The sequence below is a fragment of the Macaca nemestrina genome, chromosome 8, assembly GCF_043159975.1.
Source record: "Macaca nemestrina isolate mMacNem1 chromosome 8, mMacNem.hap1, whole genome shotgun sequence".
NCBI classification, from domain to species: domain Eukaryota; kingdom Metazoa; phylum Chordata; class Mammalia; order Primates; family Cercopithecidae; genus Macaca; species Macaca nemestrina.
This window is the reverse complement of record NC_092132.1, coordinates 111,846,739-111,858,142: the sequence shown is the minus strand read 5'-3', so window position 1 is coordinate 111,858,142 and position 11,404 is coordinate 111,846,739. Positions and strand designations below refer to the sequence as shown.

General features: G+C 42.5%; 1 protein-coding gene and 1 pseudogene across 3 annotated transcripts in view; one reads left to right on the top strand and one right to left on the bottom strand.

The window, feature by feature from the left end:
- The window catches only part of LOC105476621 (cholinergic receptor nicotinic beta 3 subunit), a 42,137-nt gene that overhangs the window by 27,652 nt on the left and 3,081 nt on the right, over positions 1-11,404 (top strand). For all 3 annotated transcript variants that reach the window (XM_071068310.1, XM_071068311.1, XM_024791173.2), the window contains 2 exons: positions 7,223-7,332; positions 7,966-8,848. In XM_071068310.1, the coding sequence (XP_070924411.1) occupies positions 7,223-7,332; positions 7,966-8,848 (993 nt within the window). The remainder of the gene's footprint in view (positions 1-7,222; positions 7,333-7,965; positions 8,849-11,404) is intronic.
- LOC112425703 (ribosomal protein uL30-like) lies at positions 2,507-3,231 on the bottom strand (annotated as a pseudogene).

Genomic DNA, 11,404 nt, shown 5'->3' with positions numbered 1-11,404 from the left:
GATTTAGGTTTAAATAAAATTTGACTCTGGGTTGTGGTTTAGCTAGACATTTATGAGTGATCATTCAGGTAATACATGTAAGAAAAGACCATTTTAAAGGGTTATATATATATTTGAAATGGATTTGAAATTGCAATTTTTCTGAATGAGGAAACCTAGAGTTGGAGTGTTTTTCCATTTTTTTCTTAGTCATAGATTAACTTTGATATTTGGCTCTGACATACCCTTTGCGCTTCTGTTTCCTGCAAAAACAGGGCTCTCAAGCCAGGAACTGCTGTGATGCAGAGCTGGTGTTTGACAACGGCTTTGAGCGTCTCAGCTAGAACACACTATGCAAACATGGAATATTATTTCTCATCTCTTACCCTAAGAAGAGAGAGACAGGAGCTTAATCTCCAGATGTCACCAGGGTTTCAGAAAGAACAAAGAAGTGACCAGAAAACCTCGCAGCCCCTTAGAGAACAAGATAGAGGTTTGGGCTGTGGCTCCTCAGCTGGGCACTGCTAATTCCACCACTTGCAAATGTCCTGTGGCTTGTGCCATTCTAAACCCACAGTGGTCCTGGGCTACAGGGCACAGCCAGCTCTGTGGTGAACACGCATCCTGGCAGAAATTGGGTGGGCTGGGCGTGGTGGCTCCTGCCTGTAATCCCAACACTTTGGGAGGCCAAGGCAGGAGGATCACTTGAGGCTAGGAGTTTGAAACCAGCCTGGTCAACACAGGGAGTCCCCTGTCTGTACAAAAAATAAGAAAAATTAGCCGGGCGTGGTGGTGCATAACTTGTAGTCCTAGCTACTCGGGAGGCTGGGGTTGGAAGATGATTTGAGCCCAGGAGTTTGAAACTGCAATGAGCTGTGATCATACCATGGCACTCCAGCCTGGGCAACAGAGTGAGACCCTGTCTAAAAACAACAGGAAAGAAACTGGATGAACCCTCTGATGGGCATCTCAGGGAGAACGCTCTGTAATTTCCTGGTCTGATAGCAGAATGACACTAAGGTTGTGAAGAATGCTCTCTCACCCTTGCAAAGCAATGCAGCAGCTGGAGATCAATGACTCGTCCAAGTTGTACAGCTAGTAAAGCACAGTCCTAGTGTGGAGCTCAGGGCTTGTGAGTGGAGTCTAGTGTGCTTTCTCTTTCGAGGCCACCAGTGTAAGCAGTATTGACCACAAGTCCCACCCAGTCTGTTTTTCTTTACTGGTTAGAAGCAACTGAGTCTGCTCTAGATCCCTTTAATATCCTCCTCAAGGATCTGAAGGCATCCCTCGTTCATGCTCTCCTTCCTTCCTGCCCCAGCACCTTCCCACAGGTGGTTCCATCTTTGGCCAGCCTTCTCAACCCTGTCCTGCTCAGAATCCTTCTTTTTTTTTTTTTTTTTTTTTTTTTTGAGACAGGGTCTTGCTCTGTCACCAGGCTAGAGTGCAGTGGCACAATCTTGGCTCACTGCAAACTCTGCCTCCTGGATTCAAGCGATTCTCCTGCCTCAGCCTCACAAGTAGCTGGAACTAAAGACCCATGCCACCATGCCCAGCTAATTTTAGTATTTTTAGTAGAGACAGGGTTTCACCATGTTAGCCAGGATGGTCTCGAACTCCTGACTTCGTGATCTGCCTGCCTCGGCCTCCCAAAGTGCTGGAATTACAGGCGTGAGCCACCGCGCCCAGCCCTCAGACTCCTTCTTACCCTGCATGTTTAGTCTAAATGTCATCTCCTTGGAAATGTTTTCCCTGTCTACTCCACTGTTCTGTATCCCATACCAAAACTGTCTCCTTTATAGCAACTGTCAGGAGGTGTGGGTATTTGTTAGTTGACTGATTTATCATCTGAGTCAGCCCCAGGATAAGAGGTCGAGGCAGCTGTGCTCAGTGCTAGTACATGCCTTGCATATTTGATGAATGAATGAACTCTTTGAAAACAGTGAGCCCCATAAACCACTATCTCCGTTTTATCTCTGGTCACAGCTGTTAATCCTGCTTTTGAAGGTCGGGTAAGCAACACAAATCTTTCTGACTTTCAAATGCCAAAACTGGACTGTGATGAGAGGTGCTTGCCATGGACATAAGCTACTGTCTTTTCTTTTTCTTCTTTTTTGAGATGGAGTTTTGCTCTTGTTGCATAGGCTGGAGTGCAATGGTGCAATCTTGGCTCACCACAACCTCCACCTCCGGGGTTCAAGCAATTCTCCTGCCTCAGCTTCCCTAGTAGCTGGGATTACAGGCATGAGCCCCCACACCTGGCTAATTTTTGTATTTTTAGTACAGATGGGGTTTCTCCATGTTGGACAGGCTGGTCTCAAACTCCCGACTTCAGGTGATCCGCCCACCTCGGCCTCCCAAAGTGCTGGGATTACAGACATGAGCCACTGCACCCGGCCAGCTACTGTCTTTTCTTTGACCCTTCCTTTCCAGTTTTTGAAGATAAAGCAGGAAATAAACTTCTCTGAAGATACTTGATAAAAATTCCCCCAAATACAAAAACACATGCTTCCAATTCATTGATAAAAAATTTACTGCAGTTTGGCACCTGGATCTAGTTCAGCTGGCAGATCAGCTGATTGATGCGTTCACCCTGATAGCCAGGTGTGCCCGTCTCCTTGAGGAAGCCCACTCTATTTTTGGTAGCATGACAGGCCCCTGAGAGGTGGAAAGGGTGCAAGAACCATGAGATCTCCTGGAAATGCTTTCCCAGGTGCTCCTCAATCACTGTGTTGTCTGTCAGAGGAATGGTCTTATTCTTGACTTTGACTTGTCCACATTTCAAAATGAGCTCCTGGATAGACTTCAGATTTGGAAATCCCTAGGTTATATAAGGTTCCACTCTATGCAGCATTTTTAGGTTCTGAGGGGTGACTTTTACAAAGACACCACTAAAAATTTTCTTTAGGCGAAGTCTCACAGTGGTTCTCTGCACCAGTAAACTCATGCCATCAATCCTTTCGATGCATACAACAAAGGCCAAGGAATGTTTATCTGGCAATTCCAAGGCGCAAGGTTTCACTTCTAGTCATCTGAGACACACCTTGTCACGTTTCTGCCACCAGGAATCATATAGGAATGATTCCAGTTGTTTAAACCTGAGCCTTTTTCCTTTTCTCTGCTCCTTCTTTGCAAAAGTGCCTGCTTTGCCTGGGTGGCTTTGAGGGCTTGATAAGCCTTCTCCATTTTCAGGAGATTTTCTGGAACCAAAGGGATTTTTCTTTGCTCTTGCTCTGCCATCTTTCTGGTGTTGCAGCTACTACTACTCAGTAATTAAGGCAAGGAATAGCATTCAAAGTTATTCAGATTGGAAAGGAAGAAATAAAACGCTCCACTTGCAAATGACACAATTGTCTATACAGAAAATCTACAGAAAATATCCCAAAACTAAATGAGCTAAGCCAGGTCACAGGACCAGGTCAATATGCAAAAGTCGATTGTATATTTAGATACTAACAATGAACGATTGGAATTTTAAAAATTAAATGACTTTTTTTTTTTTTTTTTTTGAGATGGAGTCTGGCTCTGTCATCCAGGCTGGAGTACATTGGTGTGGTCTCGGCTCACTGCGACCTCTGCCCCCGGGTTCAAGCAATTCTCCTACCTCAGCCTCCCGAGTAGCTGGGATTACAGGCACCCATCATCATGCCTGACTAATTTTTATATTTTTATAGAGACTGGGCTTCACCATGTTGGCCAGGCTGGTCATGAACTCCTGACCTCAGGTGATCCACCCATCTTGGCCCCACAAATTGCTGGGATTACAGGCATAAGCCACTGCACCTGGCCTACTTAGGTGTAAATCTAACTAAATATGTGCAATGTCTGTAAGCCTAAAACTGCAAAACACTAACAAAACAACAACAACAAAAAATCAAGACCAGAGTAAATGGAGACATAAATAATATTCCTGGGCCAGGAGATTCCATATCATGGTGCCAGTTCTCACCAAACTAATCTGTATATTCAAATCAATCACAATTAAAATCTTGGCAGGATATCTTGTAGACAGCAACAAGCAGATTCAAAAATTTACTTAAAGCTATAATAACCAAGACAGTGTGATACTGTCCCAGGGCCAGTCACTGTGGCTCACACCTGTAATCACAGCATTTTGGGAGGCCAAGGTGGGTGGATCACTTCAGGTCAGGAGTTCAAGACCAGCCTGGCCAAGATAGTGAAACCCTGTCTCTACTAAAAACACAAAAATTGGCCGGGCGTGGTGACACACCCCTGTAATCCCAGCTACTTGGGAGGCTGAAGCAGGAGAATTACTTGAACCTGGAAGGTGGAAGTTGCAGTGAGACGAGATCGCACCAATGCACTCCAGCCTAGGGGACAGAGTGAGACTCTGTCTTGAAAAAAAAAAAAAAAAGAAAGAAAAAAAAAGACAGATACACAGATCAGTGAAACAGAACGGTCCAGAATGGACCCATGCACATACATAGTTAACTACATTTTGACAAATGTACAAAGGAAGTTCCATGGATAATGTTTAGTCTTCTCCACAAATGGTACTGAAACAATTAGACACTCACATGCAAAAGAAAATGAACCTCAACCCATTCCTGCACCTTTATAAAATATTAACTGAAAATGGATCTTAGACCTAAGTCGAGGCTGGTGATCACAAGGTCAAGAGATCAAGACCATTCTGGCCAAGACAGTGAAACCTCATCTCTACTAAAAATACAAAAATTAGCTGGGTGTGGTGGCATGCACCTGTAGTCCCAGTTACTCAGGAGGCTGAGGCAGGAGAATCGTTTGAACCCAGGAAGCAGAGGTTGCAGTGAGCCGAGATTGTGCTACTGCACTCCAGCCTGGTGACAGAGCGAGACTCTGTCTCAAAAAACAAAAAACTACAAAATTTCTAGGAGAAAGTATATAAGAAAATCTTTGTGACCCTGTGTTAGGCAAAGATTTCTTAGATATGACACAATCCATAAACAATAAAACTGATAAAATGAACTTTTAGAATTTCTGACTTGTGAAATACATTATTAAGAGGAAAAAAAGACTGAGAGAAGATGTTTGTAAATCAAATATTTGACAAACCACTTTTATCCAGAATGTATAAGGAACTCTTAAAACTCAGTAAGAAAACAAACAACTTGATTAAACATTATGCACTTGACCAAATACGATACATGGATGGCAGATAAACACATGAAGATATTAATGATTAGTCATTAGGAAAATGCATATTAAAAAAACACAATGAATCTGGGCTCAATGGCTCATGCCTGTAATCCCTACACTTTGGGAGGTGAGGCAGGAGAATTGCTTGAGCCTAGGGGTTCAAGACCAGCCTGGGCAACATAGGAAGACTTCATTTCTACAAAGCAAAACAATTAGCTGGGTGTGATGGTACACACCTGTGGTCCCAGCTACTTGGGAGCCTGAGGCAGGAGGATCACTTGAGCCCAGGAGGTTGAGGCTACAGTGAATCATGATGTCACCATAGCACTCCAGCCTGGGCAAAAGAACGAGATTCTGTCTCAAGTAAAAAAAAAAAAAAAAAAAAAAAAAAAAAAAAAAAAAAATGATGACTCTAAACGCATTGCTAAGTAAAGACGTCAGAATTGAAATGTTATGTTGATTCCATTTACATGACATTCTAGAAAAGGTGAAATTATAGAAAAAGAGAACAAATCAGGGATTTCTGAGGGTTGGAAATGTGGGAGGGGTTGATTACAAAAGGGCAGCACCTGGGAAATATTTTGGGCAAAAAAACTGTTTTGGTGTCTTAATGCCTGCAGTTATTATACAGCTATTTGCATTAATAACTGTAAACAAAAGAGTGAATTTTATTGTAAGTAAATTTTTACAAAGTGCATAAAGTGGAATTGAAACAAACCACAAATGCTACTATAAGTGAGTTCCCTCCAAGATTTCTGAGACTCAGACCTACCAATGATAGTAAGAGTCTCCTCAGCAGGAGACAAATTATTCCTAGGAAGGAGAATATATTTGCTCTTCAAAATAGGCAGAGGAGGAAGAAAAAAAGAGAAGCCCATGAGCACCAAGTAAACACGGTGAATACTTTATTATTGGGCTCTTAAATTGTCAGTTTCATATGCATGTTTTCCCATAAATATCATGCCATTTTGTTATACTTTCGATTCTAGTTTTTTAAAGGCCCATACATCTTAAACTTTGTTTTTGGGGGACCAAGTCTCAAAAATATTGTCTAAGATAGACAGTTTCCTCTGGGGTGTGGAGTTCCATCATTTGTCAGGCATCATGCATATTTCAGTATTTTACTATCTAGTGACATCATCCATCTGCTGATTCCTGATGTTTTAATGACAAAGTTGGCATCACTGGGCTCTGGGAAGCCTCATGCTGGGCATGCCCTTCTAACTCTCTGAACTCCTGCATCCTTATTCACCTACCCACATGAGAGGCTGTAGAATAGAAAAATTCAATTTTCAGGTCAGATTTCCTATGATTTTGGACCCAAAATCTTTTTAGTAGAGTCCACTCTGCTGTGATCGGGTCATCCATACACCATCCTCTTGACCTTCGCAGTCTGACCAATTCATGGTCAGGTTTATTTATCTAGATTAATCAGCCCCGTAAAACATGCCATGTGATTTCATCCTTATGAAGAAAAATGTGTAAGTGCCTGGAGGCTAACAATATTAGGAATGTAACTTAAAATTATAATTGGGAGCTCCAAAAATAAATTCAGAACTTAAAAGAAAATGCTGGGAAAACATTTTTTATTGGATACAAGTTCTAATGTGATCAAGAAGAATTCATGGAAAATGGATGTCTCATATTAACATAGCAGGTGGATGTTCATCCAAGCCTCTTGAGTGGTGTTCAAAATCACTTGTACCTGTTAGCATGTGATTAAAGTATTACTGGACTCACCCTCCTAGAATAAACTGAATTAGACACATCATTGCTTTTCTTTTGTTTGTTTGTTAAGAGAAAATAGGTTGAAAAGATAGATCATGAATTAGTGGCGTTTGTTGTAGAGCCTCTTCGTGGTGAGGCAGATACAGTGATTTTGGAAATATGTAACATGCAAAGTGTGTGGGCCTGGGTGAGATCAGAGGCCAGGCTGGCCCAAGGTGAATCCTGTACTGAGTCCCCAGTAGGGTCACACAGTCCAACCAGGACAATTTCCTTTTCTTAATAAAACAGTGGCTTGATAAAGCTAACAGAAACTTGAAGATTTCAAGATCTAATATATTGAACTTTCAGAATAAAATCACAGTGTACCAATTTCATGCAGGAATGGACAGACCACAAGTTACGCTGGAATCCTGATGATTATGGTGGGATCCATTCCATTAAAGTTCCATCAGAATCTCTGTGGCTTCCTGACATAGTTCTTTTTGAAAAGTAAGTATCACATTGTTTCTCACTTATGGGGAAAAAAATAAATTTTTAAAAAAGTGAAAAAAAAAATTTTTTTTTAAGTGAAAAAAAGAAAAGTAAATATCACAGAAGAAAACTATTTTTCCTGATTAACACCAGGAATAGAAAATTCTGATTCAGGCAAAAATACTTATTCAACTTTAAATTTAAAAAATTGTTTATTTTAAAACAGTTGCCTGGTGTTGCGGTAGAAAAGTCCTAAAATAGGGCAGGGCACGGTGGCTCATGCCTGTAATCTCAGCACTTTGGGAGGCCAAGGTGGGCTAATCATGAAGTCAGGAGTTCGGGACCAGCCTGGCAAATATGGTGAAACCCTGTCTCTACTAAAAATACAAAAACTTAGCTGGGCATGGTGGCAGGCGCCTGTAATCCCAGTTACTCAGGAGGCTGAGGCAGGAGAATTGCTTGAACCCAAGAGGTGTAGGTTGCAGTGAGCCGAGATGGTGCCACACCGCACTCCAGCCCTGGCGATAGAGTGAGACTCCATCTCAAAAAAGAAAAGAAAAGTTATAAAATAGAAATAGTCAATGCTGGGAAAAAGAACAAAAACTAGCAGGGGCTCCACCGACTGCTAAGGTGAAACTGCTTTGATTGCAGCGCTGACGGCCGTTTTGAAGGCTCCCTGATGACCAAGGTCATCGTGAAATCAAATGGAACCGTTGTCTGGACCCCTCCCGCCAGCTACAAAAGCTCCTGCACCATGGACGTCACGTTTTTCCCGTTCGACCGACAGAACTGCTCCATGAAGTTTGGATCCTGGACTTACGATGGCACCATGGTTGACCTCATTTTGATCAATGAAAATGTTGATAGAAAGGACTTCTTCGATAACGGAGAATGGGAAATACTGAACGCAAAGGGGATGAAGGGGAACAGAAGGGATGGCATGTACTCCTATCCCTTTATCACATATTCCTTCGTCCTGAGACGCCTGCCTTTATTCTATACACTCTTTCTCATCATCCCCTGCCTGGGGCTGTCTTTCCTAACAGTTCTCGTGTTCTATTTACCTTCAGATGAGGGAGAAAAACTTTCATTATCCACATCAGTCTTGGTTTCTCTGACTGTTTTCCTTTTAGTGATTGAAGAAATCATCCCATCGTCTTCCAAAGTCATTCCTCTCATTGGGGAGTACCTGCTGTTCATCATGATTTTCGTGACCCTGTCCATCATTGTTACCGTGTTTGTCATTAACGTTCACCATAGATCTTCTTCCACATACCACCCCATGGCCCCCTGGGTTAAGAGGTTCTTTCTGCAGAAACTTCCAAAATTACTTTGCATGAAAGACCACGTGGATCGCTACTCATTCCCAGAGAAAGAGGAGAGTCAACCAGTAGTGAAAGGCAAAGTCCTCAAAAAAAAGAAACAGAAACAGCTTAGTGATGGAGAAAAAGTTCTGGTTGCTTTTTTGGAAAAAGCTGCTGATTCTATTAGATACATTTCAAGACATGTGAAGAAAGAACATTTTATCAGCCAGGTGAGTAAACTGGTATTCCCAATTATGCCGCTATAAAGGTGGGCCAAAGACAAATATTTTGACATCTGTTTACCATAAAATGTTGTCATGGTTTAAATGTGACATTATAAGACATCCTTTTTATACATGTACCATTTAAAGCAAGCCCTCACATAACATAGTGATCTTAGTATGAATTTATAGGAAGTAGTTCACAAAAACTTAAGGAGCAAAAGTGAAGCAACTGTTGATTAAGCATTGTTTCTTATAATTGTTTCTTATAATTCTATATTAAATAATTCAATTACACATTTTTCTTTTTTTTTTTTTTTTTGAGTCGGAGTCTCCCTCTGTCATCCAGGCTGGAGTGCAGTGGTGTGATTTCTGCTCACTGCAAGCTCCGCCTCCTGGGTTCACGCCATTCCCTTGCCTCAGCCTCCCGAGTAGCTGGGACTACAGGTGCCTGCCACCATGCCCGGCTAATTTTTTGTATTTTTAGTAGAGACGGGGTTTCACTGTGTTAGCCAGGACGGTCTTGATCTCCTGAACTCGTGATCAGCCCGCCTCGGCCTCCCAAAGTGCTGGGATTACAGGTGTGAGCCAACGCGCCCGGCCTCAATTACACATTTTAAGTTGGTTATCCTGGTCTCTGGTAATTTATCTCTCATTTTTCATGGGATGATAGATATGTTCAACCACAGTATTTAGAAATAAAAGACCAGAAATAATCAGATTTTTTGGTTAATAAAAAATTTAGTGTTACAACAGATATTTTGCTGAGGAAAGAGGATGTGGTTATTTACAGATTTTTTTAAGTGTCCAGCAAAAAAAAAAAAAAAAAAAAGTGATCTGTTGCCTACAGCAAGTAACATATTTTCAATTTATATAATAATTTCACTTTACAGAGTTCAAGTATTTTACTCTAAAATTGGTGAAAATTAGTGCCAAGAGCCTCATCCCCTAAACAAACTGATGAAAGAATTATTTTATTTTATTTTATTTTTTGAGATGGAGTCTCGCTCTGTCACCCAGGCTGGAGTGCAGTGGCGCCATCTCAGCTCACTGCAAGCTCCGCCTCCCAGGTTCACACCATTCTCTTGCCTCAGCCTCCGAGTAGCTGGGACTATAGGCGCCCGCCACCACACCCAGCTAATTTTTTGTGTTTTTAGTACAGACAGGGTTTCACTGTGTTAGCCAGGATGGTCTCGATCTCCTGACCTCGTGATCTGCCCGCCTTGGCCTCCCAAAGTGCTGGGATTACAGGAGTGAGCCACTGCACTCAGCTAAGAATTTTTTTTAGAATTATCCTTATACATTTTCTCTTGTGTTCTCAGACACTGCCTCATATACCCTCTCTCAACAATCTTTCATGTTTTTCATCCACTTAAATTGTTTTTAAAAGCACTAGAAAAGTGACTGCTGCTAGACAAGAAACATTCAGCTGTCAAGCTGGGCAGATTTTTTTGTTTGTTTCTTAACATCTTTTAAAAACAGGCTGGGCGTGCTGGCTCACCCCTGTAATCCCAGAACTTTGGGAGGCCGAGGTATGTGGATCACCTGAGGTCAGGAGCTCGAGACCAGCCTGGTCAACATGGTGAAATCCCCTCTCTACTAAAAATACAAAAATTAGCTGGGCATGGTGACAAGTGCCTGTAATCCCAGCTACTCGGGAGGCTGAGGCAGGAGAATCGCTTAAACCCAGGAGGCGGAGGTTGAAGTGAGCCAAGATTGCACCACTGAAGCCTGGGTGACAGAGCGAGACTATGTCTCAAAAAAACAAAACAAAAACCTGATACAAAGATTTCTTCCCCCCGTCCCAAGATGGAGGATATTTATTTACTCTAGAGGGATGAGGACTCCCCTTCCTTTCAGACTTCCTCAGCCAGTCGTGCCTTGACTTTGTGTTATGGACCTGTTGCCCACTCTCTGCATCTCCCCTCCCCTTCCTAGTAAAGAGGACTCAGTCTCCTGTCTCCTTCGTGAATTTCCGTCTTGTCCTGGTCGATTCTTCTGCTCGGCAGCACCCTTCCTTCTGGAGCTGCAGCACAGGTGGAGTGGAAGAAAAGAAAGCCTGTGACATTTGGCCACAAAAACTCTTAAATTATAAATTTGTGATTCTTTTCATACGAGTATCAGGAAGCACCCTAGTAAGATATACTGGCATACTAAGATACACTCCGCCTCCTGGGTTCAAGCAATTCTCCTGCCTCAGCCTCCCGAGTAGCTGGGATTACAGGCGCCCGCCACCATGCCCAGCTGATTTTTGTATTTTTAGTAAAGAGGGGGTTTCACCATGTTGGCCAGGCTGGTCTCAAACTCCCAACCTCAGGTGATCCCCCCACCTCAGCCTCCCCAAAGTGCTGGGGTTACAGGTGTGAGCCACCATACCTGGCCTATACTGGCTTTTTATTCACATAAAAATCAGACTTTTCCCATTCTGATCAGGAATGTTGACATATGCACACAGAATTCTATTGTTTCTATTTTCCTTCTTCAGTGCTGATGACAGTGTTCCAAGATACTTCCTTTGGGCATGATTAGCGAAGTCCCTGAAAGAACCTGAGCCTGTAGTGTGGT